Raw genomic sequence first — 26,978 nt, forward strand, 5'->3', positions numbered from 1 at the left:
CTACAATTACAATCCTCCCTGTTTCCCTCAGCATCTTCTCCTCCAAGAATTCCATGTTCCTCCAGTTTCAGATGCTTGTGCATTCCCAGTCTCCTTCACAACTTCCCCAGCAGTGATTGCTTCAGCTAACACGCCCCTTGGTTCCTGAGATGCCTCCAGAACCCTTCCTGTCTCTTTACCACTCCTGCATGTAGTTGCCACTCTGGCCACGCTCTTGTTCTTTGACTCATTGTTCGTTTCTATCCAGTCTATGATCTTGCGCTGGTGTCTTCAGACCATCTTAGTTAAAACCACAACTTGTGTTGGAAACTAGGCTGGCCTCAAAAATAAAGCACGTCCAGAGTTCTGAGACTGCTGCAGCCACACTCCCTTTGAGAGAGGGGTACAGTCACAGACCAGGGGACATAACTACAAACTAAGGGAAACAAAGGACTGCAGATGCTGGAACCTAGATGAAAAACACGATGATGCTGGAGGAACTCAGCAGGCCAGGCAGCATCTGTGGAGAAAAGCAGGCGGTCAGCATTTCGGGTCAGGACCCTTCTTTGGGACTGAAGATAGGAAAAGGGGAAGCCCAATATATAGGAGGGAAAAGCAGAGCAGTGATAGGTGGACAAAAGAGGGGAGGCGGGGTGGGCACAGGGTGGTGATAGGTAGATGCAGGTAAGAGACGGTGATAGGCAGGTGCGGGGGAGGAGGGGAGAGCAGATCCACCGGGGGATGGGTCAAAGGGAAGGAGAGGAAGGAAAAAAAGTGGAAAAAAGAGGCTGGGAAAGGGAAGAAGAGAAGAATCATGGTGGGGGGCGGGGGGTGCGGTGGAGAAGGTGGGTGGGGATTACCTAAAGTGGGAGAATTCAATGTTTATGCCAAATAAGGGGCTGGTCATTTAAAAGTGAGATGCATAGAAATTTCCTCTCTGCAATTCTCTGCCCCCGAGGGTGGTGGAGGCCAGGTCATTAGATACATTTAAGGTTCACAGAGAGTTTTGAACACAACCCAGCCTATCATGAAAACCAGCCTCCCCTCCAGTGACTCCGTCTACACTTCCCGCTGCCTTGGGAAAGCAGCCAACAGAATCAAGAACCCCTCCCACCCTGGTCATTCTCTCTTCTCCCCCCTCTCATTGGGCAGAAGATACAAAAGTTTGAGAACGTGCACGACCAGGCTCAAGGACAGCTTCTATCCTGCTGTGATCAGACTCTTGAATGGACCTCTTATAAGCTAAAGATGAACTCTTGATCTCTCAATCTACTTTGTCATGGCCCTTGCACTTTAGTTGTCTGCCTGCACTGCACTTTCTCTGTAACACTTTATTCTGCATTCTGTTTTTTTCCCCTTTTTGTACTACCTCGACATACTTATGTGTGAAATGATCTGTCTGGATGGCATGCAAACAAAAGCTTTTCACTGTATCTTGGTACATGTGACAATAATAAAATGATTATCAAATAAGTATTTGAAAGATTCAGGAATTGTGGGTTCTGGGGAACTGGCATAAAAGAGGAGTTGAGGCCAGCATAAATCAGCCATGGTCATATCGAGGTGATTTGGATAGGTTGGGTAAGTGGGCAGATACTTGGCAGATGAAGTTTAATGTGGATAAGTGTGAGGTTATCCACTTTGGGAGCAGGAACAGGAAGGCGGATTATTATCTGAATGGTGTGGGGTTAGGTAAGGGGGAAATACAAAGGGATCTAGGAGTCCTTGTTCATCAGTCACTGAAAGTGAATGAGCAAGTGCAGCAGGCAGTGATGAAGGCTAATGGAATGTTGGCCTGTATTACAAGGAGAATTGAGTACAAAAGCAGAGAGATTCTTTTGCATTTGTACAGGGCCCTGGTGAGACCACTCCTGGAGTATTGTGTACAGTTTTGGCCTCCAGGGTTAAGGAAGAATATCCTGGCTATAGAGGGCGTGCAGCGTAGGTTTACAAGGTTAATTCCGGGGATGTCGGGACTGTCTTATGCTGAGAGGTTGGAGAGACTGGGATTGTACACGCTGGAATTGAGAAGATTGAGAGGGGATCTGATTGAAACATACAGGATTATTACGGGATTGGACAAGATAGAGACAGGAAATATGTTCCAGATGTTGGGGAAGTCCAGGACCAGGGGGCATGATTTAAGAATAAGGGCTAGGCCATTTAGGACAGAGGTGAGGAAAAACTTCTTCTCCCAGAGGGTTGTGAATTTGTGGAATGCACTGCCTCAGAGGGCAGTGGAGGCCAATTCTCTGGGCACTTTCAAGAAGGAGCTTGATAGGTTTCTTATAGATAGGGGAATCAAGGGATATGGGGACAAGGCAGGAACAGGATATTGATTGTTGAGGATCAGCCATGATCTCAAAATGGCGGTGCAGACTCGAAGGGCCGAATGGTCTACTTCTGCTCCTATTGTCTATTGTCTATTGAATGGTGGGACAGGCTTGAGGCACCTAGTAGCTTACTCCTGCTCCTATATTCTTGTGTTTTTGCAACAAAATTTGAAATCCTGCAGGAGATTTTGAAGGAACAGGTGGATAATTGCAAGAAGCCTCCTGCACATTGCTTGATGCAATTATCCTCCACCCTGGTAAAGCCTTAAGATGCTCAGTCCTTAAGTAGGCCGGATAGAAGTGAGTATGTCTCCTGTATTGGTAAGTCTCAGCTAACAGCAGGAGGAAGCCAATTAACATTGAGAGAACACAGCTGAGAGCGAGGGCCGCTGCATTTAAAAGGAGTTTGGCTTTGGAGAGTTGGAAATGTTTTATAAGGAATAAAGCTCAATTTAATTGCTGGTAAATTGTAACAAATGTAATGGCCGCACTAACCTGCCACAGAGATGTGAGATTCACATTTCCTCTCCTGGCTTTCCTGCTAATCTCACTCTCTCAAGGTCTAAATTACACTCTTTAAAATTCACCAGGACCTGCAAGGGATTTTATTCCACCTTGAGTTTACACAGCAAAATAATGGTTTTAATTGTTATCAACAGATCCGCAATGAGAGGCTCGAGGTGCAGAGTCAGAATGGGAAATCTTCCCTGCACATCAGAAACATTGAACCGAGTGATTCAGGGGCTTATCACTGTGAAGCTATAAGTCCAATTGGGCGAGACCGGAAGAGCATGCATTTAGACATTCAGTGTAAGTACAGCTATATAACGATGGTAGGCACAACTTCAAATCATCTCTGGAGTCAGGGAAAATCAAGCTTTATTATTCATTTACACCTATCACTGGCACTTATCGCCCATTCAAACTCGTGTTTATAAAAGGTGGGACTGAGCTTCTTCCACTATGGTCGAAACAGTGGAGGATCTCTTAGACGTGTTTTCCCACATCCCCAAAATCTGCTGCCTCACAACTCTGGGGTGCCAGGTTTGATCCTGACCCTAGGTGCTGTCGGTTGCTGAGTCTGTGACACTGTGGGTGTGGGTCTTGTAAGGTACTGTGCTGCTGCTGCAAAAAGCTAATTTTCGTGGCATATATACCCTGTGTATGTATGCCTATGACTGCAATAAACTTGAACTTGAACATGGGTTTCAGAATCAGAATCAGATTTATTATCACTGACTTACATGACATGAAATGTGTTGTTTTGCGGCAGCAGTACAGTGCAAAGATATAAAATCTATAAATTACAAAAATAAATAAATAGTGCAAAAAAAAGAATAACAAGGTAGTGTTCGTGGGTTCATGGACCATTCAGAAATCTGATGGCGGAAGGGAAGAAGCTGTTCCTAAATCATTGAGTGTGGGTCTTCAGGCTCCTGTACCTCCTCCCCGATGGTAGTAACAAGAAGAGGGCATGTCCCGGATGATGATAGTCCTTAATGATAGATACTGCCTTCTTGAGGCACCACCTCTTGAAGGTGTCCACGATGGTGGGTAGGGTTGTGCCTTCCCACATCCCCAAAATGTGCTGGCAGGTTAATTGGCTGCTGTAAATTAGTGTAGTTTAGGGGCAGCAAGAATCAAAGGGGGAGTTGAGGGGCAAATGTAGGATGCAAAAAAGAACAAGTTACAAGATACAGGGAGATAAGAAGAGGGGGAATGGAATTGCACCATGCAATGCAGGCATGGACTCAATGGGTCAAATGGCCTCCTTCTGTGCGGTTGTAAGTAGAAGATAACAGTGCTGTTGGGGGAGACACAAGAGGCTGCAGATTCTGGAATCTGAAGCAACAAACAATCTGCTGGAGGAACTCAGTGAGTCGAGCAACATCTGTGGGGGGGGGGGGGGAAGAACGGAACTGTCAACGTTTTGGGTTGAAATGCATTCAGGGAGTTCCTGGATTGGGTCAACAACAGTGTCAAAGATTAGATTGTGTGTCACTTGAAGGGACCAATGGTGTCCTTGGGCACCTTTGCTCCCTGTTCATGAGTCTCTATGTCAAAAGATTATGGATTCCAATCCCATTCTCAGAGACTCAAACATGAAAATCTAGGCTGATGTCCCTAGTGCAAAACCAGTGGAGTGCTGCTATGTCAGAGAAGCCACAATTTGGAAGAGACATTATACTGCAGCCCCACCTGATCCTCGAGATAGATATAAAAGATTCCAGAAGTGTAGGGTGGTTACCCTGGTGAATATTACTCTCTTACCCAGCATCACTATAAAGCAGACTGCCTGGTCATTGACACAGTGCAGTGGGAGCTGCCTAATGACTGCTGGGACTACCTCTGTTTCAGTAGTGACCACACTATCAAGTGGCTTAACTCACTTTGGGGTGACCTGATAGGGCTAAGAAAGGTGTCAGATGTGGAGGTCCTTTTAGGTATAAAATACTGGAGATGGGGTTTGGTCAGCTAAGGGAGATTGGAGGTGGGAGATCATGTAATGAGAGGCTTAGGAATCCATACAGTCACAGTTGGTGACCCTCCCTACGTTTAAAATTTACCCTTTCCAAAGTCCAAGCGACTAAGACCCACCCTTGGCCTCATCGTACTACTGTGTCTTAACAGACCCCTTTTAGTTAGTCTGTTTCAGTAATCTCCTGGGTCTTACTGCTAAGCAGAGCAGTGTTCCTTCAGGCCAACCTTCCCAATGATGCTCATGACACTTCAGTGTCCACTGAAGATCGCAGAGGAAGGAGGAAAGTGAATTTTGTCTTCTGCAATCCAAACATATGAGGTAAACACTGTTCACTCCAACCCATCCCCTCCAACTGAGTGGATGAAAGCCAATGGTCAATGGTGCACGGTTTTTCAATAAGAAATGGGTGAGGGGAACATCACTGAGACCCCTAATCCTTGATCCTGTGCCATTTATTTCTTTCATTCATTACCTGGCTGATTGCAAACCAGAGGAATTCTTTTTCCGTGATTTTCCACGGCTAATCTCTTCCTTTTTCCCTCAGACGCTCCCAAGTTTCTCTCAACCCAGGTGACCTACTACTCCTGGGAGGGCAATTCCGTCAACATCAGCTGTGATGTCACAGCCAACCCACAGCCGTCCATCCACTGGAGAAAGGAAGGGGTGGTCCTCTCAGACCTGAACACGTCCGCTGTCAGCATTTACAAGAAGGGGACCAAGATCCTTCTGGAGGTGGGTAAGAGGTTTTTCTTAAGGTGCGTTGTGTGATCAGGGTGAACTCTGACTTTACCCCAGTAGCAGCAGCTCTGGGTTTAGCTGATTGGCTCAAGCTCTTACATCCCCTTCCCATCTATTTCTGTTCTCTTCTGAGGACCCACCTTTGTGGAGCTTGGTGTGGAACTTTGTATGAGTATTCAAATGGGATATCACTAGGCTAAAATCACAATGTCAATGCAAATTGATGTCTTTGGATCAACTTTTGGCTTTTTTCTCTACAGCAGTTTCAAGGGGCTCAGAATTGGAATTGGTACTGGTATCATTGTACAGTGAAAAATTTGTCTTGCATACTGTTTGTACAGCTCAATTCATTACACAGTGCATTGAGGTAGTACAGGGTAAAAACAATAACAGAGTACAGAGTAAAGTGTCACAACTACAGGGAAGTGCATTGCAGGTAGACAATAAGGTGCAAGGTCATAACAAGGTAGATCATGAGATCAGAGTCTATCTCATCGCATAAGGGAACAGTTCAATCGTCTTATCACAGTGGGATAGAAGCTGTCCTTGAGCCTGGTGGTACGTGCCCTCAGGCTCCTATATCTTCTGCCTGATGGGAGAGGGGAGAAGAGAGAATGACCTGGGTGGCTGGGGTCTTTGATTATGACCTTGCCGTTAAACAGATTAAAATGTTCTCTGCATCGGTAGTTTTTGTGCTAAGGTAACCCAGCACTTCTACGGTGATGCTGTACCTATCCAAGACCAGGTTAGTGTGGCAGACATACTTTAGAACATAGAACACTACAGCACAGTACAGGCTAACAGAACCTCTTCTGGTCTAAAGCGTATTGCTGCATCTGAAATGTTGCAGTCATCAAAGCAGGGTCAGGACTGATGTCCATTCATTGGAAGGGATTCATAAATGTGCCTTGAGTCAGCATCCAGTGCAGTATGGATTCTCTGCTTCCTCACAGTTGTGGCTCCAGGTAGCTTTATTTCGCCTAGATAAGTATCCCTATCGGAGTTACAAACAGAAAATGCTGGAAAACCTCAACAGGTCAAGCAGCATCTGTGGGAACAAGTAAATGAATTGGGCTGAAAAGCCTCTTTCTGCACTGTATAACTCTATGACTAAAAGTTTTTATCAAGTCTTGCTTTGCACTGAAGTACATCCAACCTCTCATCTCAGCATGTTCTGAAGCTATCAGCAGAGAGGTAGATCACATGGGCCAGTACCTGACCACCAGCATGTCTCTGAATTCGGTGCCACAGTGCGTCAATTCAGAATTCCAAGAAGCGTCGAGCGGCAGGGAGGGAATGGGGAATGGTTCCTCACTGAACTGCTGTCCACAGTGAAGCCCGATCCGATGGAAGACCTTCCCCACGCACCTATGAGATGCCATAATCATATTGAATGGCGGAAAAGGTTTGAAGGGCTGAGTGGTCTACTCCTGTTCCTATTTTATTGTGCTTTTATGCTCTTAAGTGACAACAGTGAAAAAGTCTTAAGAGTATTGGTAATGGTATTGGTTTATTAAAAAGCATAGATGAGAGGGGGGAGAGAAACCAAAAGTGTTAAATTGTAAATTGGTTCATTGTTGTCACATGTACCAAGGTACAGTGAAAAACATCCATACAGATCATTTCATTACACAGTACATCAAGGTAGTACAAGGTAAAATAATAACAGAATGTAGAATTAAGTGTTACAGTTACAGAGAAAGTGCAGTGTAGGTCGACATTTAGGTGTAAGGTCATAATGAGGTTGATTTTGAGGTCAAGAGACCATCTTATCGTACTAGTGATCATTCAGTAGTCTTATAACAGTGGGATAGAAGCTGTCCTTCAGCCTGGTAGTACATGCTTTCAGGCTTTTGTCTCTTCTGCCCAATGGGAAATGGGAGAAGAGAAAATGTTCAGGGTGGGTGGGGTCTTTGTTTATGCTGGCTGCTTTACCGAGGCAGCAAGAAGTGCACACAGAGTCCACAGAGAGGATGCTGGTTTCTGTGATGTGCTGAGCTGTGTCCACAACTCTCTGCAGTTTCTTGCGGTCCCAGGATGAACAGTTGTCATACCAAGCCGGGATGCATCCAGATAGGATGCTTTCTATGGTGCACCGTTAAAAGTTAGTGAATGTCAAAAGGAGCATGCCAATTTCTTTAGCCTCCTGAGGAAGTAGAGGCGCTGGTGAGCTTTCTTGGCTGTGGCGTCTACATGGTTGGACCAGGACAGGCTATTGGTGATGCTCACTCCTAGGAACTTGAAGCTCTCAACCCTCTCGACCTCAGCAGCATCGACTCAGCATCAGCAGCACCTCAGACAGGAGCGTGTCCACTGTCCCCCTTCCTGTTCACGGTTATGTCAAGGAAAGTGAAGAATTTCCAGAATAATAATTACTGAATGCAAATGATTATTATTATCACCGATTTTGATTTGGTCGTGATTTACAGAGGTTGATAGTTGGTACATCTGTTGAGTGCTTTTTTTAATATAATAATCAAAAATAACTAGTCTTGCCAGACACTGTTTAAAACCAAAGAAACAGTCCTGAGCTGAACCAAAAATGAATGCCAAAAGGTTCCAGCCCTAATTATTATACATTTGTGTCTTCTGGTTAATGATCCACTTGCTCGCAGGAACTGTTTCTTCTAATCTACATCATTAAAATTTCTTGTCATTTTGGGCAACTCTATGAAATGTCTTAATCTTCACAAAGAAAGCAAACCAATAAGTTTTCTTAATTCATGTTCAGGATCTGGGCATTACCGTCAAGGCCAGCATTTATTGCCTACCCCTAATTGCCCTTGAGAAGGTAGCAGTGAGCTACTTTCCCGTACTGCTGAAGACCTTGTACTGCTTGTAGGAGCAAACGGAAAGGCCACGCGGAGTTGGCGTTCAAAATAATGGGCGATTTATTAAAACTGGTGCTCGACCTGAGCGCGAATTTGGCACAGTTTTTCCATTCTCAGCTGACAAGATTACACAGAAACGTGATTAACAGTAAAACTAAGTTTGGATAACAGAATGTTGGTTACAGAAAGACTTAACTGAGTAATAAACTAGGTCTTGATTACAGACTAAAATGATTATCCACAATCTAACTTAGTTAACAGTAAATCCAATTGTCTATTACAACAACGGGTGCACTCTATAACATAATTAATGAAGTTCCTAAATGTGGGTGTTGTCACTGCTGCATTCCATGTCTCTACTCTTAGAGTAGAGACATGGAATACTCTTTGTCTGTGGTTCCCTGTTACCACATTAGCACAATCCACATCCCTATTTCCTAGTTATTAACCCTCACTATTCTTTCCCCTACAACACTGCCGAAAACCACAGTGTTATTGGGGATTCCAGGACCCGACTATGAAGGAGCAGCAATGTACTTCCAAGTCAGGATGGTGTGTAACTTGGAGAGGACTCTGCAAGTGATGGTTCTCCTATGCAGCTGCTGCCCTTCACCTTGATGGTAGAGGTTGCAGATGAAAAAGGTATTTGGTGCCCTTGCTTTGGAAAAGGCATTTGGTATTCTTGCCTGCATAGGCCGAGGCATTCAGTATAAGAGTTGGGACGTCATGTTACAGTTGTACAAAGAATTAGTTAAAGCAAACTTAGAGTATTGTCGTCACACTACTTGAAGGCTGTGGTAGCAACAGAGAGAGTGCAGAAGAGATTCACCAGGATGTTGCCTGGAATTGTGGAGTAGTATGTGGAGATATTGGATAGGCTGGAATGTAGGAGGCTGAGGGGTGACCTTATGGAGGTTTACAACATTATGAGGGGCATAGATAGGAAAGGTAGTCGGAAGTTTTTTTTCCACAGGGTAGGGGAGTCTGTTTAAGGTGAGAGGGAGACACTTAAAGGAGATCTGAAGGATAGGTTTTTCACACAGAAGGTGGTGGGTGTATGGAATGAGGTGCCAAAGCAGCTAGTGGAGGCAGGTACAGTTACAATGTTTAAAAGGCATTTGGACAAGTATTTGGTTAGGAAAGGCATAGAGGAATATGGGGTTCATGCAGGCAAATGGGATTATTGTAGATCAGAATCATGGTCAGCATGGACAAGGTGGGCAGTAAGGACCCATTTCTGTTCTGTTTGCTTCCATCATTTGAGAGGTGTTGCTGGGACAGCCTGGGCAAGTACCTGTGGTACATTTTGTAAATGGTCCACACTGCAGCCACTATGTGTTGGTGGTGGAAAGAGTGAGTGTTTAGGATAGTTGATAGGGTGCCAGTCAAATGAGTAGCTTTGTCCTGGGCAGTGTTGAGCTTCTTGAGTAGTGTTGGTTCTGCACCCATCCAGGCAATTGAAGAGAAATCCATCACGTTCCCGACTTATGACTTGTAGACGGAGGCAAGGCTTTGTGGTGTCAGGAGGTGAATCGCACTCCACAGGATGCCAAGCCTCCAACCTGCTCACGATATTTATGTGGCTCATCCAGTTGGGTTAACGGTCACCCCCAGGACATTGATGGTTGGGGACATGGCAATGCCAATGCCAATACCAATGGAAAAACCATTGAATTTCAAGGGCAGGGTGGTTTGTTGGAGATAGTCACTGCCTGGTACTTCTGTGGCACAAGTGTTACTTGTCATGTTTCAACATGTTGTTAGGTCTTGCTGCATGCAAGAGTTGGCTAGTTCATTTGCTGAGGAATTGAGCATAGAATTGAACATTATGCAATCACCAGTGAACATCCCCACTTCCGATCTTGGGAAGAAGAAGTTGAAGATGTTTGGAGCAAGGAACTCCTCCGATGTTGCTCTGGTGCTGGGATGATTGATTTCCAGCAACTATGACCACCTTTCTTCATGCAAGATATGACACCAACCAATGCAGCAGCTTCCCTTTGATGCACATTGACTTCACTTTTACCAGGGCATCTCATCAAATGCCACCTTGTCATCTGGAGCAGTCGCTCTCACCCTACCAATGGAATTCCATTCTTTGGTGCCTGTTCGGACCCAGACTGGGTTAAGGTCTGGAGTCGTGTGTTCCTGGCAAAACCCAAACTGGGCATTGGTAAGCAGGTTCTTGGTGAGTAAGTTCCATATGTTAGCGCTGTTGATTGACAGCTTCCATCACCTTTCTGACGACTGAGAGTAGTCTGATTGGATAGTCATTAATCTGATTGGATCTGTCCAGCTTTTTGTAAGCAGGGTGTAGCTGGGCAATTTGTCACATTGTCAGGAAGATCCAATTTTTGTAACTTTATTGGAAAAGCTTGTCTAGAGGCTAATTCAAAGTCAAAGTCAAAATCGAGTTTATTGTCATCTGCACAAGTCCATGTGTGCACAGGTGCAATGAAAAACTTACTTGCAGCAGCATCACAGGCACAGAGCATCATATAAGCAGCATTCACAAGAAAAACATAAATTAAACATAAATTATACACTATTGTTACAAGAAAGAACACTATTAGAACAAAAAAGAGTCCATTGTAGTGCAAATTGATCAAAGTGGTCACAGTGTTGCTATACTGGGGTAGTGGTTAGGGTTGTGTAGGTTGGTTCAAGAACCAAATGGTTGAAACAGAAGTAGCTGTTCTTGAACCTGGTGGTGTGGGACTTCAGGCTTCTGTACCTCCTGCCCGATGGTAGCTGCAAGAAGATGGCATGGCCCGGATGGTGGGAATCATTGATGATAGATGTTGCCTTCTTGAGGCAGCACCTCATGTAGATATTACTGATGGTGAGGAGTGATGTATTGGGCAGAGTCCACTACACTCTTCAGCTTCTTGCGTTCCTGCACATTCGAATTACTGTACCAGACCATGATACAACCAGTCAGGATACTTTCAACAGTGCATCTGTGGAAGCTTGTTAGAGTGTTCGGTGACATGCCAAACTTCCTTAACCTTCTAAGAAAGTAAAGACACTGGCAGGCTTCCTTCTGATTGCATCTATGTGCAGAGCCCAGGACAGGTTGTCCGATATGTTAACACCCAGGAATTTAAAGCTCCTGACTCTCTCCACCGCCGATCCCCCAATGTAGACTGCTGCATGTTCGCCCTCCTTCCCCTTCCTGAAGTAAACGATCGACTCTTTAGATTTGCTGACGTTGAGCGAGAGGTTGTTGTTGCAGAACCACTCAACCAGGTGTCCTATCTTACTCTTGCATGCTGACTCATCACCACCTGTGATTCATTCAAGAACAGTGGTGTTGTCGGCGAATTTGTATTCTGGAGTGCAGGTCTTGGTACTACAATTGGGAGTTGTATCCTCCTGTAACATTTGCTATATTGAGTGCTCTCTACCGTTTCCTGAAGTCACATGGAGGGAATTGAATTGTTTGACTTCCATGGATGGTGAGGATCTCAGGAGGAAGCTTGGATGGTTCGCCTATATGGCCCTTCTGGCAGAACATGCAAATGCTTCAACCTTTTCTCTAGAACTCATCTGCTGGGCTAATATTGAGAACATTTAAATATGGGAGGACCCAGGATAGAAGCACAGATAGAAGCAATGGACCTCTGGTTCACTGGAAATTTGCACAGAATTACACAATATTCAGACTATTTCATCCCTACTAGTGTTTATGGTTCTAACAAACTCCTCCCAATTCACAGTCTTTCTGTATAATCTCCTCATTCCAACACCCAACTACTTGTCTGCATTGAGCATAACTCCATATTTTCCTACAACATAGAAGGAGTTCATTTTAGCCAATCAAATCTATTGAACTCCCGTTCCCCACTAAATTTCCCTATAACCTGTTCTCACATTCCCATCAACTCCACCCAGATTCTATCACTCATCTAAATGCCAGGGACAATTTACAGCAGGCAATTAATCTACTAAACCTCACGTTTTTGGGAAGTGGGAGGAAACCGGAGCACCCGGGGGAAACCCATGTGGTCACGGGGAGAACGTGCAAACCCCACACAGACAGTACCAGAAACAACATGCACAAAATGCTGGAGGGACTCAGCAAGTCAGGCAGCATCTATGGAGGGTGTAGATGCTGCCTGCCCTGCTGCATTCCTCCAGCATTTTGTGTGTGTTGCTCCGGATTCCAGTATCTGCAGAATCTCTTGTGTCTCTGTGAATCAGTAGGAGAACCCAAAGACATAATCAAAGGAATATTTTGGAAAGCTGCTGGTCCAGTGTGGAAAATCTAGCTTGATTGTTGGTCTTCTTGAAGAAAGTTAATGGCAGGACTAGGTTAATGGCAGAACTCTTAGCAGTTTGGAGGAACAGAGGGATATTGGGGTCCACGTCCATAGATCCCTCAAGGTTGCCATGCAGGTCGATAGGGTTGTTAAGAAGGTGTATGGTGTGTTGGCCTTCATTAGTTGGGGTATTGAGTTCAAGAGCCGCTAGGTAATGTTGCAGCTCTATAGAAATCTGGTTAGACCACACTTGGAGTATTGTGTTCATTTCTGTGGACTCATTATAGGAAGGATGTGGAGGCTTTAGAGAGGGTGCAGAGGAGATTTACCAGGATGCTGCCTGGATTGGAGAGCATGTCTTATGAGGAAAGGTTGAGCGAGCTCGGGCCTTTCTCTTTGGAGGGAAGGAGGATGAGGGGAGACTTTATAGAGGTGTACAAGATGATGAGAGGCATAGATCAAGTGGACAGCCAGAAACTTTTTTCCAGGGTGACAATGGCTAACACGAGGGGGCATAATTTTAAGGTGATTAGAGGAAGATATAAGGGGGATGTCAGGGATAAGTTTTTTACACAGAGAGTGGTGGGTGCATGGAACATGCTGCTGGCAGAGGTTATGAGGGCAGATACATTAGGGACATTTAAGAGACTCTTAGATAGCCACATGAATGATAGAGATTTGGGGAGCTAAGTGGGAGGGAAGGGTTAGATAGATCTTAGAGCAGGATAAAATGTTGGCACAACATCGTGGGCCAAAGAGCCTGTACTGTGCTGTAGTGTTCTATGTTCTGAAGTATGCCTGCCACACTAACCTGGTCTTGGATAGGTACAGCATCACCATGGAAGTGCTGGATTACCTTAGCACAAAAACTACCGATGCAAAGAACATTTTAATTTGTTTAATGAAAAAGTCATAATCAAAGACCCCACCCACCCAGGTCATTCTCTCTTCTCCCCTCTCCCATCAGTCAGAAGATACAGGAGCCTGAGGGCACATACCACCAGGCTCAAGGACAGCTTCTATCCCACTGTGATAAGTCTATTGAATGGTTCCCTTATATGATGAGATGGACTCTTGACCTCACAATCTACCTTGTTATGACCTTGCACCTTATTGTCTACCTGCAATGCACTTCCCTGTAGCTGTGACACTTTACTCTGTATTCTGTTATTGTTTTTACCCTGTACTACCTCAATGCACTGTGTAATGAATTGATCTGTATGAACAGTATGCAAGACAGGTGACAATAATAAACCAATACCAATACCCAGGTCACTGGAGCTGTGAGGCAATGGCTTTACCAACTGCATCACTGTATCAGCTATCTCTCATCACCTCGACTACCGTATGCAGCAGCTAGTTTATTTCTAGGGAATTAGCTTGTGCAAACTCATGCCTAGGGTTAAATAAGTTTGTATCCTTTTCTAAGGTTTGTCAGTGCTCTATAACACCAATGACAGTCAATCATAAAGAAAAGGTTCTGAAATAAAAGAAACACACAGCAGGATATCTTAATGAAAGTATTTCCGCCCTCAATGTATTGAAACAGAATAAATCAACTCTTCTGTGTAAGTTTGAGTTTGTTCCAGGTAGGTTGAATGTATTGTGCATAAAAGGGCTTCATCGTCCCCCAACCTGCCATTGACGTAGCCCCTTTCTGATATTCATAACTTGACCCCAGGCAGTCCAACTTGATCATACAAGAGACTGCAGATGCTGGATTCTGGATCAACCCACAAAAAGCTGGAGAAACTCAGTGGGTCAGGCAGCATCTATGGAAGGAAATGGACAGTTGACGTTTCAAGTCTGGACTGATGAAGGGTCTCGACCAGAAATGTCGACTGTCCAATTCCCTCCAGAGATGCTGCCTGACCCATTGATTTCCTCCAGCTTTTTGTGTGTTAGTCCAACTTGGTTGTCTCTTCAGTTCAATCTACACATTCTTCTGCAGGGGGAATCAAAGGTTGTGGGAGCTGGCAGGAAAAATAGATTCGTGGCCACAGATTGGATCAGCCATGATTTTCTTGAACAGTGGACCTGTCTCCAGAGAACTGTTTGTCACCTGAATTCTTTGTCAGTCAGAAATGAACAAAACCAGTGTGTGGGAGAGGGTCACAGAAACAGTGGAGACGGGGGAGCAAGCAGGCACAGGAGGAGCAGCCGCCAGCTTACCTTACTGACTTAATTATATAGCTATTTTAAGGAATTATATTACAACAGACTCGGTGAGTGAGCGAGTGAGTCTGCTCAGCGCTCCCAGCTCTGCTCGGCTCCACCCAGCCCCCAATTGTTGCGGCTCGTTCGTGTGTACAGGGTGCCCATAAATTGGGCATTTGTAATTCAGGGAGGGCCTGTAGTTATCTTCTTGTGTTCTGGGGGAGGGGGCGCCAGCCACCGATCTCCCTGTGGTCATCTAAAAAAAAGCACATGTTCACCACTTAACATTAAGGACATCTGTAGTTTGGTGACGAGAACTGTGCATTATAGTCTGGCTGTGCCTTAACTAAACTTAGTCAATGTGGTCATCTGGGGAGAGCAGCAGAAATATTTTGGAAAGCCGCTTGGTCCAGTGCAGAAAATCTAGCTTGTTTGTCGGTCTTCTTGAGGAAAGTATATCTGCCACACCAACCTGGTCTTGGACAGGTACAGCATCACCATGGAAATGCTGGATTACCTCAGCACAAAAACTACCGATGCAAAGAACATTTCAATTTGTTTAATGGCAAGATGGGTGAATACAGAGAGAAGAAAAAGATAAAAGTGACAGGAGGATTTCTTTTAAACACACAATGAGTGGTTAAGTCTGCAGTGCAGTGCTGGAGGGGAGTGGTGGATCAGATTCAATTGTGGCGTTCAAAAGGGAGCTGGGAAAGTATCTGAAAGGAAAGAATTTGTAGAGGGCTGGGGAGTGAGACTGCTCTTCCATAGAGCCAGTATAAGCTCAATGGGCCAAATGGCCTTCCTCCCTATTGCAGCCACTCTGTGTTCTGTGAATGGGTTTGAATCGGAAGGTGTGGATCGATGTCTGTTTGGAGCATTGTTGGAGGAAACTCCAAATGAGGAGTCTCAAGTCCTTAACTAAGTGATACAACTTGGGTTTATTAAACATCTTTACCGTACAGTGTGGGAGAGGCACTTCAGGGGCAGTCTCCTAGTACTCTCTACCATCAGTTCCACAAAACAGAGTCTATATTCAATATGTTACACACACATCACAATCTTATAAAACAACACCTACAGGTCTGTTTATCAGAGAGTTATTGACTGCATCCTGCTACCCTTCTTACTGTTGAAAGTATCCTGACTGGTTGCATCATGGTCTGGTACACCAATTCGAATGTGCAGAAGCGTAAGAAGCTGAAGAGAGTAGTAGACTCGGCCCAATACATCACGGGCACATCCCTCCCCACCATCGGTAGTATCTGTAGGAGACGCTGCCTCAAGAAGGCAACATCCATCATCAAAGATCCCCACCATCCAGGCCATGCTATCTTCTCACAGCTACCATCAGGCGGGAGGTACAGAAGCCTGAAGTCCCACACCACCTGGTTCAAGAACAGCTACTTCCCTTCTGCTATTTGGTTCTTGAACCAACTGACACAACCCTAATCACTACAGTTTAGCAACACTATGACACTTTGCACTAAAATGGACTTTGTATTTTTTTGTTCTAATTGTGTTCTTTCTTGTAAAAATTGTGTATAATTTGTTTAATTTATGTTTTTCTTGTGAATTCTGCTTATATGATGCTATGTGCCTGTGATGCTGCTGCAAGTAATTTTTCACTGCACCTGTACATACATGTAAGATAAGATCTTCATTAGTCACATGTACATCGAAATACACAGTGAAATACATCTTTTTGCGTAGAGTGTTCTGGGGGCAGCCCGAAAGTGTCGCCACGCTCCCGGCGCCAACATAGCACGCCCACAACTTCCTAACCCGTACGTCTTTGGAATGTGGGAGGAAACCGGAGCACCCGGAGGAAACCCACGCAGACACGGGGAGAACGTACAAACTCCTTACGGACAGCAGCCGGAATTGAACCCGGGTCACTGGTGCTGTAAAGCATTACGCTAACCACTACACGTGCTTGTGTATATGACAATAAACTTGACTTTGACTTTGACAAATAACTTCCACCCCTGCCTGCTGACCAGACACTTACTAGCCACATCCTGTTACGAGCACTCTCATCTCTACTTATTCTTCCCTAATCCTCCTCCAGTTATTTTTATCCCTCCAATGATGTTCTGCTTTTGTTACTCGACCGGTCTATGGTGAGGTGGGGAGGTTACATATATCACATACACACTAATCTTGCAGCTCCCCAGCCATGCTTTTACAGCGCCATTGACCTGGGTTCAATTCCCGCTGCTGCCCGTAAGGGGTTTGTACGTTCTCCTCGTGTCTGCATGGGTTTCTTCCGGGTGCTCTGGTTTCCTCCCACATTCCAAAGACGTACGGGTTAGGAAGTTGTGGGCATGCTATGTTGGCGCCGGGAGCGTGGCGACACTTTCAGGCTGCCCCCAGAACACTCTACGCAAAAAGATGGCGACCGAAATTCTGTTAGTCCCATTTCCCACAGCTCTGCAAATCATTCTCTCTGCAATGCCTATCCAATTCCCTTTTAATGGGACAAACAAGAGAACTCAGCGGGTCAGGCAGCATCTGTGGAGGGAAATGGACAGTCGACATTTCGGGTCAAGACCCTTCATCCAGACTGAAAGAGCAGAGGGGAGATAACCGGTATAAAGAGGTGAGGGGAAGGGGTGGGGGTAGAGCTGGCAGGTGATAGGTGGATCCAGGTGAGGAGGGGTGATGGGCAGACGGTGGAGGGGAGAGTAGAAGTAGAGACAAGAGGCTGGGAGGTGATAGGTGGAGGTGACAGAGGGCTGCGGATGGTGGAACCTGATAGGAGAAGAAGGTGGAGTGTGGAATCGAGTGAGGGAGGTGGGGAGGGAAGATGGGAACAGTGGGGGGAGGGGGCCCGGTGGGAGCAGTGCACGGGTGATGGGCAGATAGAGTGGGTGGAAGAGGGGAAAGAAACAGCGTGACCCAGGGCTGGGGTGAGTATAGCCAGAACTGGGTAGCCCAGCAGGAGAGAGGAAAGGGACAGAGGGGGAGCAGGTTACCCGAAACTCGAGGATTCAGTGTTGATGCCATTGGGTTGTAGACTACCCAAGCGGACTATGAGGTGCTCAACCTCTAGTCAGAGGCTCTGATTAACTCCATTTTCAACAAACTGCAGACAGTGAGTTCCAGATCATCTTCATTCTCTGCATGAAAAAAGATTATCCTCATGTCCACCCACGTCCATCCATGTATCTTTTGCTCTAAGCTTTAAACCTGTGCTCCCAGTCCCTTGAACCGTCCGCTAATGGAAACAGCTTCCCTCTGTCCACCCTGTCTAAACCAGATGCAGAGCATAAATAACAGCACAGACCACCTTGGTCTGTGTAATAAATTCTGTGTCATTTCGTCTTTAATCATAAAGATGACTGTGAAATTCTTTGACGTTAAAAGTAATTTACAGAAAGCGCAGTCAAGCTTCAGTAAGTTTGAGTTTGTTCTCCTGTTTGTAAGACAAAGTTGATGCCAGTTTGTATCTTCTTCCCACGCAGACCGATTCAATCAAGTTACTATGGGTGAATTAGTTCTGACACCACTTTAATTATAAACGGCGATCCTGTTAATCTCATTATTTCAGGGTCATTAGAACAGTATAATGGAACTAAATGCCATCCTAACTTCCAGCTGTTGTTCATCCAATTAAATCCAGTGAGGAAGAGTGGTGCCTCATTTCAAAAATGGAACAGGCTCCACTTTTACAAGACGTGCCTGCGAAGTAAATGCTCAGCTAATTTTTTTCAGACACTTTGCCCAATTTCAGTGGACCAGTTTGTGTAGGTTCTTGAAATTATGGATTGATACAGTGTGGAGGAGACCATTTGGCCCATCAAGGTGTTTCTGGCTCTTTGAAAGAGCTGTCTCATAGCCAGAGAGAGAGAGAGCGCAGAAACAGGCCCTCCAGCCCACTGAGTCCATACTGACCATTAAGTACCCATTTTTACACCAATCCTATCCTAACTCATGTTATTCTCCCCTTATTCCCATCAACTACCCTCTGATTCAAACACTCACATCCACACTAGGGACAATTTACTGCAGCCAATTAACCCACCAACTCACACTTTTTTGGAATGTGGGAGGAAACCAGAGCACCCGGTGGAAACCCACTCAGTCACAGGGAGAATGTGCAAACTCCACACAGACAGCACCGGAGGTCAGGATTGAACCTGGATCGTTGGAGCTATGAGGCAGCAGATCTAGCTATTAGCTGCACAATTGTGCTGCCCAAGTGTGCCTAAGTTATTGCAGCTCCCACTCCCCATCGCCTTACAATATTTTATCCTCACGTCTTTTAAAAGATTCTGCATTGAGGACCAGTACATTCCAGATCACAATGCTTCACTAATTAAAACAAAAGGCTCCTCATGTTACATTTTCTATGTGTTACTCCGAGGAATTACTTGGATTTGCTCAGTTGTTGCAAGAATTCACCAGACTATTTTCTGAGATGATGGTGTAGGATCGGGGGAGTTTGGGCAATTAGACTAGTTCTGTACTCCTTAGGTTTCATATGATCTCTTTGAACACTTAAAATTCATAGAGAGCTTTGACACAACATATACCGAGAGGCTGCTTCCCCCGACTGTGATCTAAAGTTAGGTATCGTGGTGTCAGGATAGAGTCATAGAATTATACAGCACAGAAACAGGCCCTTCGGCCCAACTTGTCCATGCTGGCCAAGGTGTCTAGCTGGGCAAGTCCCATTTGTCCACATTTAGCCCATATCCCTCCAGGCCTTTTCTATCTCTGTACCTGTCCATGTGTCCTTTAAATGTTGTAATTGTAACCGCCTCTACCACTTCCTCTGGCAGCTCGTTCCATATACCCACCACCCTGTGTGAAAAATTTGCCCTTTTAAATCTTTTCCCTCTCACCTTAAACTTATGCCCTCTAGTTTTAGACTCCCCTTCCCTGGGAAAAAGTCTGTGACCATCCACCTTATCTACTCCACTGATGATTTTATAAACCTCCATAAAGTCATCCTTCAGCCTCCTCCTCTCCAGGGAAAATAGATGCAGCCTATCCAGTCTCTCAAGCTCTTCCATCCCAGTAAGATCCTCGTGAATCTTTTCTCCCTACCCCCTCCAGCTTTATGATGTCCTTCCTATAGCTGGACGACTAGAACTGCACACAATACTCCAAGGGTCAGTTACTTACAGCTGGAATGAGGAGAATTTCTTCACACAACTTTATAAAACTTTGTAAATCTTCAACCCAATTAAAATAAGATATTTTCATTAATCACATGTACATCGAAACACACAGTGAAATGCATCTTTTGTGTAGAATGTTCTGGGGGCAGCCCACAAGTGTCGCCACACTTCCGGCGCCAACGTAGCATGCCCACAACTTCCTAAGCCGTACGCCTTTTTTCTTGGATGTGGGAGGAAACTGGAGCACCCGGAGGAAACTCACGCAGACATGGGGAGAACGTACAAACTCCTTACAGACAGCGGCCGGAATTGAACCCAGGTCGCTGGCGCTGTAATAGCATTACGCTAACCACTACACTACCGTGCCTGCCCACGTTATGTTCATTCAGCTCTCAAAAGTCAGGATTGTTTTGATACCAAGGGTTAGAAGTGTAGATGAGCAGGTGAATTCCATGCAGCAGTTACTAAATGGTGGAGCAGATGCAAAAGGTTAATTTAGACTACCTCTTCGATTTCTCTTTACTCTACTGGAGCCCCTCCCAGACTTTAGAAATGTCTGTTAAATCCCCGTTTAGTCTTTTCTGCTCTGAGGAGAGTAACTTCAGCTAGAATTGTAAATGGCATTGTGATAAAGGAGGCCTTTCAGCCTGCAAGTCTATGCTACCTCCTAGCACAGCAAATCCTTCGGTCAGACCCTTTTGCTCTTTGCCCACAGTCCTGCAAGTTATTCTTTGTCAGATGCCTATCCAATTCCTCTTGGAAGGTATTGGTATTGGTTTATTATTGTCACTTGTACCGAGGTACAGTGAAAAACTTGTCTTGCATACCGATCGTACAGATCAATTCATTACACAGTGCAGTTACATTGAGTTAGTACAGAGTGCCCTGATCAATTCTGCCTTCACCACCCCTGCAAGCGGTAAAGTCTATGACTACCACTCTGACATGCAGGTGTAGCACAAAGATAAAAAGGCTAGTGATAAGGTAAGATATAAGATAAGATATTTATTTATTAGTCACATGTACATCGAAACACACAGTGAAATGTGTCTTTTTGAGTTACTGAGAATGTGCTGGGGGGCTGCCCGCAAGTGTCGCCACTCTTCCGGCGCCAACATAGCATGCCCACAGCTCTTAACCCGTACGTCTTTGGAATGTGGGAGGAAACCGGAGCACCCGGAGGAAACCCACGCAGACACGGGGAGAATATACAAACTCCTTACGGACAGCGGCGGGAATTGAACCCAGGTCGCTGGCGCTGTAATAGCGTTACGCTAACCGCTACACTACCGTGCCTGCCCCCCTACACTACCATGCCGCCCCCATATCTTCACCTCTCCTATCCCCTTCCCCACCCAGCTCCATCTGCCCATCATCCCTCCTTTATCTGGTTCCACCTATCACCTACCAGCCTCTGCCTCACCCCTCTTACTCACCTCGTTATACTGGCTATCTTCCCTCTACACTCCCAAGTCCTGATACAGGGTCTCAACCTGAAATGTCCCTTTGCTTCCTGATGCTTCTTGACCCACCGAGTTCCACCAGAGGTCTAATCTTTTTGCTCCATCTGGAGTCTCTTGTGTCTCAAGTGATATGCTGGTCTGCGTTGCAAGAGGGATTGAATGCTGGTGTTCATTTACACAGTGAGGCCTTAGTGAGACCACACATGGAGTATTGCATGCAGTTTTGGTCTCTTTACTTTAGAAGATATATACTTACCACAGAAGAAATGAACAGAATGTTCACCGAGCTAATTCCTGGTTATGGAGTCGCTGTTGTATGATGGGTGATTGGGTTAATTAAGCCTGAATTCACTAGTTTAGAAGAATGAGAAGATATCTCACTGAAATGTACACATTCTCAGAGGGATGGATATGGGTTTCTCCTGGTTGGGGAGTCTGGAACCAGGATCACAGTGTCAGGATAATGGGACTGTATTGAGAAGAAATCCCATCACTCAGAGCAGTGAACCCGTGGAGTTCTCTCCCACAGGAGGCAGTAGAGCCAAGTCATTGGATACACTTAAGAAGGAATTAGGTAGATTCCTAGACACAAAAGGCATCCAGGAGTACAAGTCCTCCCTGGGATAAGAACACCCAATTTTTGGATGCCCTTTACGTACAAGTAAGCACTTGGGAGACGGGCGGGGTGGATTTGCTGGCTGCTGCAGAGCTGCAGACATCTTCCGCCGGGTGAGAACGGGGCATTTCCACCTGCCTTCTCTCCCCCACCCTGAGCCGCAACAATTGGGGGCTGGGTGGAGCCGAGCAGAGCCGGGAGTGCTCAGCAGACTCACTCACCGAGTCAGTGAGGCCGGCTGGTGGCCACTCTTCCCGTGCCTGCTCGGTCTCCCGTCACCGCTGTTTCTGCGATCCTCTCCCTCACACCGTGTCTGTTAGAACATAGAACACCACAGCACAGTACAGGCCCTTCGGCCCACATTTTATCCTGCTCTAAGATCTATCTAACCCTCCCCTCCCACATAGCCCCCTATTTTTCTATCATTCATGTGTCTATATAAGAGTCTCTTCAATGTCCCTAATGTATCTGCCCCCACAACTTCTGCCGGCAGTGTGTTCCACGCACCGACCACTCTCTGTGTAAAAAACTTACCCCTGACATCCCCCTTATACCTTCCTCCAATCACCTTAAAATTATGTCCCCTCATGTTAGCCATTGTTGCCCTGGGAAAAAGTCTCTGACTGTCCGCTCAATCTATGCCTCTTATCATCTTGTACACCTCTATCAAGTCACCTCTCATCCTCCTTCTCTCCAAAGAGAAAAGCCCTAGCTCACTCAACCTATCCTCATAAGACATGCTCTCCAATCCAGGCAACATCCTGGTAAATCTCCTCTGCACCTTCTCTAAAGCTTCCACATCCTTCCTATAATGAGGCGACCAGAACCGAACACAATACTCCAAGTGTGGTGCAACCAGAGTTCTATAGAGCTGCAACATTACCTTGTGGCTCTTGAACCCAATACCCCTAATGAAGGCCAACACACCTTACGCCTTCTTAACAACCCTATCGGCCTCTGCAGCAACCTTGAGGGATCTATGGACGTGGACCCCAAGATCCCTCTGTTCCTCCACACTGCTAAGGGTCCTGCCATTAACCTTGTATTCTGCCTTCAAATTCGATCTCCCGAAGTGTATCACTTCACACTTATCTGGGTTGAACTCCATCTGCCACTTCTCAGCCCAGCTCTGCATTCTATCAATATCCTGTTGTAATCTACAGCAACCTTCTACACTAGTTCATTTCCGACTTACAAACAGTTCAGGTTACAAACAGTCCTCGGGAACGGAACCCTGTCATAACCCAGGGACTGTCTGTATGAGAAAAGAGTGAGAATTTAAGTGAAGAATGAGCCACGATTTATTAAACAGAGGAACAGACTGGGGAGCACAAATAATCTGCTCCTGCTTCTGTTTTTCTGTCAGCCAAAGCATTCCAGTTCACAACCATTCACTAATTAAAACAAGCCCACCCTAATTACTGCCACAACGTAGCAAAGCTGCACACTCCAGAATTTGGCTTGGATTCATTTGAACATCTGCATTAATTAGCTTGCATCTACCAAAAGCTACAGATTTAAATAAATCTGCTTTATAATTCCTTCCATGGCTCCTGAATGATTGCAGAAGCAAAAGTTAATATTTTGGACAAAATGCGGAGTGTCTTTCAAGGTGTGGGGCTTGTCTTAAAAAAAAATCAAATTAACACACAGCTGGATGTTTTATGTGAGCAAGGAATTTAGTGATGATCTGTCTCTGCCTTCACTTCCAGCCCTCCCACAGCTCTGCTTGTTTATAATGCAAGTGGTGTTGTTGATAAACCAAATAAAAATACAGTGTGTGTTTTTTTTTCTGTTAAGGTCCTACCCAGATTACGATACTGTGGATTTCACAGCATCAGGTTTCTCCCACAATGGACTAAGTCATCCCACCCATTCCTGCTTCTGGGTTTTTGCTCCCTTTTCCCCTCAGTCCACCTGGGGTCCCTGGTCTCCCTCTTGGCTGCTGCTGGGTCTACCCAACCTCGACCCCAGACTCGGCTGCTTTAGCAGCAGACACTGTGGACCAACATACCGTACACAGTTTTGGTCCCCTTACCCAGAAGAAATATCGTAGCATTGGAGGCAGTCGAAAGGAGATTCACCAGGCTAATTCCTGGGATGAGAGGGTTGTCCTGTCAAGAGCAGCTGGACAGGTTGGGTCTGTGTTCCTTAGAAGAACAAGGGGTTACCCTGTTCAAACATATCCATGATCTGGATGCATCACGGCTTGGTATGGCAACTGCTCTGCCCGTGACCAAAAGAAACTGCAGAGAGTTGTGGATGCAGCTCAGCACATCACGGAAACCAGCCTCCCCTCCATGGACTCTGGCTGTACTTCTCGCTGCCTCGGTAAAGCAGCCAGCATAATCAAAGACCCCACCCACCCCAGACATTCTCCCTTCTCCCCCCTCCCATCGGGCAGAAAATACAAAAGCCTGAAAGCACAAACCACCAGGCTCAAGGACAGCTTCTATCCCACTGTTATAAGACTATTGAACAGACCCCTAGTACGACAAGATGGACTCTTGACCTCACAATCTACCTCATTATGGCCTTGCACCTTATTGTCTGCCTGCACTGCACTTTCTCTGTAACTGTAACAATATATTCTGCATTCTGTTATCGGTTTACCTTGTTCTACCTCAATGTACTGTTGTAATGATATGACCTGCATGGACGGTATGCAAGACAAAGTTTTTCACTGTACCTTGGTCCATGTGACAATAATAAACTAATTTACCAATTCATCCTATTAGATCCTAAGGAGGCTTGACAGGGTAAATGTCTGAGGTGTTTTCAGTAGTGGGAGAGTCACCAACAAGGGGTTGCAGCTACAAAATAAGGGGCCAGTCATTGAAAACTGAGGTGCTTCAAAATTTCTTCTCTCAAAGGGGAATGAATGTCTGGAATTCTCTGCCGCCAAGGGTGGTGGAGATCAGATCATTAGATATATTTAAGGTGGAGATAGATAAGTATTTGAAAGATTGGGGAATTGAGGGCTACGGGGAACTGACACAGAAGAGGAGTTGAGATCAGTGTAGATCAGCCATGGTCATATTAAATGATAGGGTAGACTTGAGGGGCCGAGTGGTCTACTCCTGCTCCTATTTTCTTGCACACTCATGAGCAGTGAAGACCTGGAACTCTGCCTGGAAGGCTGGCAAAATCCTTCTCCATGTTTAATTCAAAAGTACCTGGATGAGCACTTGAACAGCTGTGATTGACAGGACTATGGACCAGGAGCTGGGAAGTGAGACTAATGCAGTATCTATTTAGGGCTGGCATGGACACAATGGGCCAAATGGCCTCCAGCTGTGCTGTAACTTCCTATGAAGAAATGAGGTTACCCACCTGAAGAAACAGCTATGATCCTATTCATCCTCCTGTTAATTCCTTGCCCCTTGCTTGACAAGTCAGTTGGCACACAGTTGGAAGGGCGCTTGGTTCTGTGTCAGAGCTCCCTGAGTTCAAGACCCAGTTCAGAAACTTGGGCACAAAAATTCAGGTTGCTGTTCGGACGCTGGACAGAGAGGATACTGCAGTGTTGGAAGTGCTCCCTGTAACAGTAACAATGCTCCTACTGTGATCTAACCAGTGTTTTGTCAAGTTGCAAAACAACGTCCCAACTCTTAAATTTCTTTCCCCAACCTACGAAGATAAGCATGCCATATGCCTTCTTCACCACCCTATCCACCCTGTGTTGGATGTGGTGGGCCACCTGAGAATTTCTGGCCCATGACTGCTCAAAGTGGAGCAGGAGCATCTGTGATGAAACACGAGTTCACATCGGGAGTACACGGAAGTCCAACGTAAAGGGCAGAAAGAATGTATCACTTCACAAACTACCCACCCTCCCTTCTAAAACACCTTCCATCCCAGCTGTGGCAGAGTCTGCTGTCTCATTGGCCAACTCAAGACCCCCAGAGCTCGAGGGGAAACATGCCATCCTCGACCACCTGGGACTTACTGAGAAGAAAAAGAAGGCACTTCAAAAAGTACTTCAAGATAAAGCACCTAAGTTGTGAAAGGTCTGAAATAAATGCAAATCTCTCTTCTAAATTAGACCTTTTCCATAGGGAATGAAATACTCTCAGAGCTGAAAAGAAATTGTTTCCTTCAGCACATTAATTGTAACTTTATCTTCGATTGGTTTAACAACTTCACAGACCGCACAAGTCTTTAAGATGATTCTCCTGACAGGCTAATGCAGGAGTTGAAAAGAGTATTATACTAATCAGCTTTCTGCCTCTGGTCGCTTACTTTAAAAATATTAATCTCATTGCAAGAGCACTCAACAATAAGAGTGTTGCATTATATGTGCTATTTCCAGTATATTTAATCTACTAAAGCAGTTGGTCTCCTCACAGTCTTGCTCTGACAATTATTAGCAAACATCTCAAGCAAATAGAAGTGGTAAATCTTTAAGAATAAGGATATTTCTCTCCTCCTCCTTTTCTAACTTTCTGCTTTTGCTTCTTTGGGGGCTTAGAACGGGTACAGGAGCCTGAGGACCCACACTCAACAGCTTCTTCCCCTCTGCCATCAGATATCTGAATGGTCCATGAACCTATGAACACTACCTCGCTATTCCTTTTGTTTGCACTATATATTTAATTTTGGAATTCACCGTCACTCTTATGCCTTTGCACTGTACTGCTGCCGCAAAACAAATTTCATGTCATGTAAGTCAGTGATAATAAACCTGATTCTGATTCTGATTGGATGTCAGTTTTGACCCTGATGTGAAATTTCCAGAGAATCTCCATCCAGGAGCTGTTTCTACTTTACAGAGGCGAGACCAGAAACAGAGTGAGGTTTGCTCTTCCTGTACCACACTCCCAGCCCAAGTCTGCCCTTGGTTTGAACTTTCCCTCCACATTTACACTGACACCTGGGTGGGGGGGGGGGGGCAACTTTTTCACACAGAGGGTGGTGGGTATATGGAACGAGCTGCCTGAAGAGGTGGTAGAGGCAGGTACAATTAAAACATTTAAAAGACATTTAGA

At 45.5% G+C, this 26,978-nt stretch overlaps 1 protein-coding gene across 3 annotated transcripts in view; it reads left to right on the forward strand.

Annotated features, from left to right (window-relative positions):
• The window catches only part of LOC127569802 (neural cell adhesion molecule 2-like), a 1,233,142-nt gene that overhangs the window by 1,015,452 nt on the left and 190,712 nt on the right, over nucleotides 1-26,978 (forward strand). For all 3 annotated transcript variants that reach the window (XM_052014709.1, XM_052014711.1, XM_052014712.1), the window contains exons 9-10: nucleotides 2,972-3,122; nucleotides 5,339-5,526. In XM_052014709.1, the coding sequence (XP_051870669.1) occupies nucleotides 2,972-3,122; nucleotides 5,339-5,526 (339 nt within the window). The remainder of the gene's footprint in view (nucleotides 1-2,971; nucleotides 3,123-5,338; nucleotides 5,527-26,978) is intronic.

This window comes from Pristis pectinata, chromosome 4 (assembly GCF_009764475.1).
Source record: "Pristis pectinata isolate sPriPec2 chromosome 4, sPriPec2.1.pri, whole genome shotgun sequence".
NCBI classification, from domain to species: Eukaryota; Metazoa; Chordata; class Chondrichthyes; order Rhinopristiformes; family Pristidae; genus Pristis; species Pristis pectinata.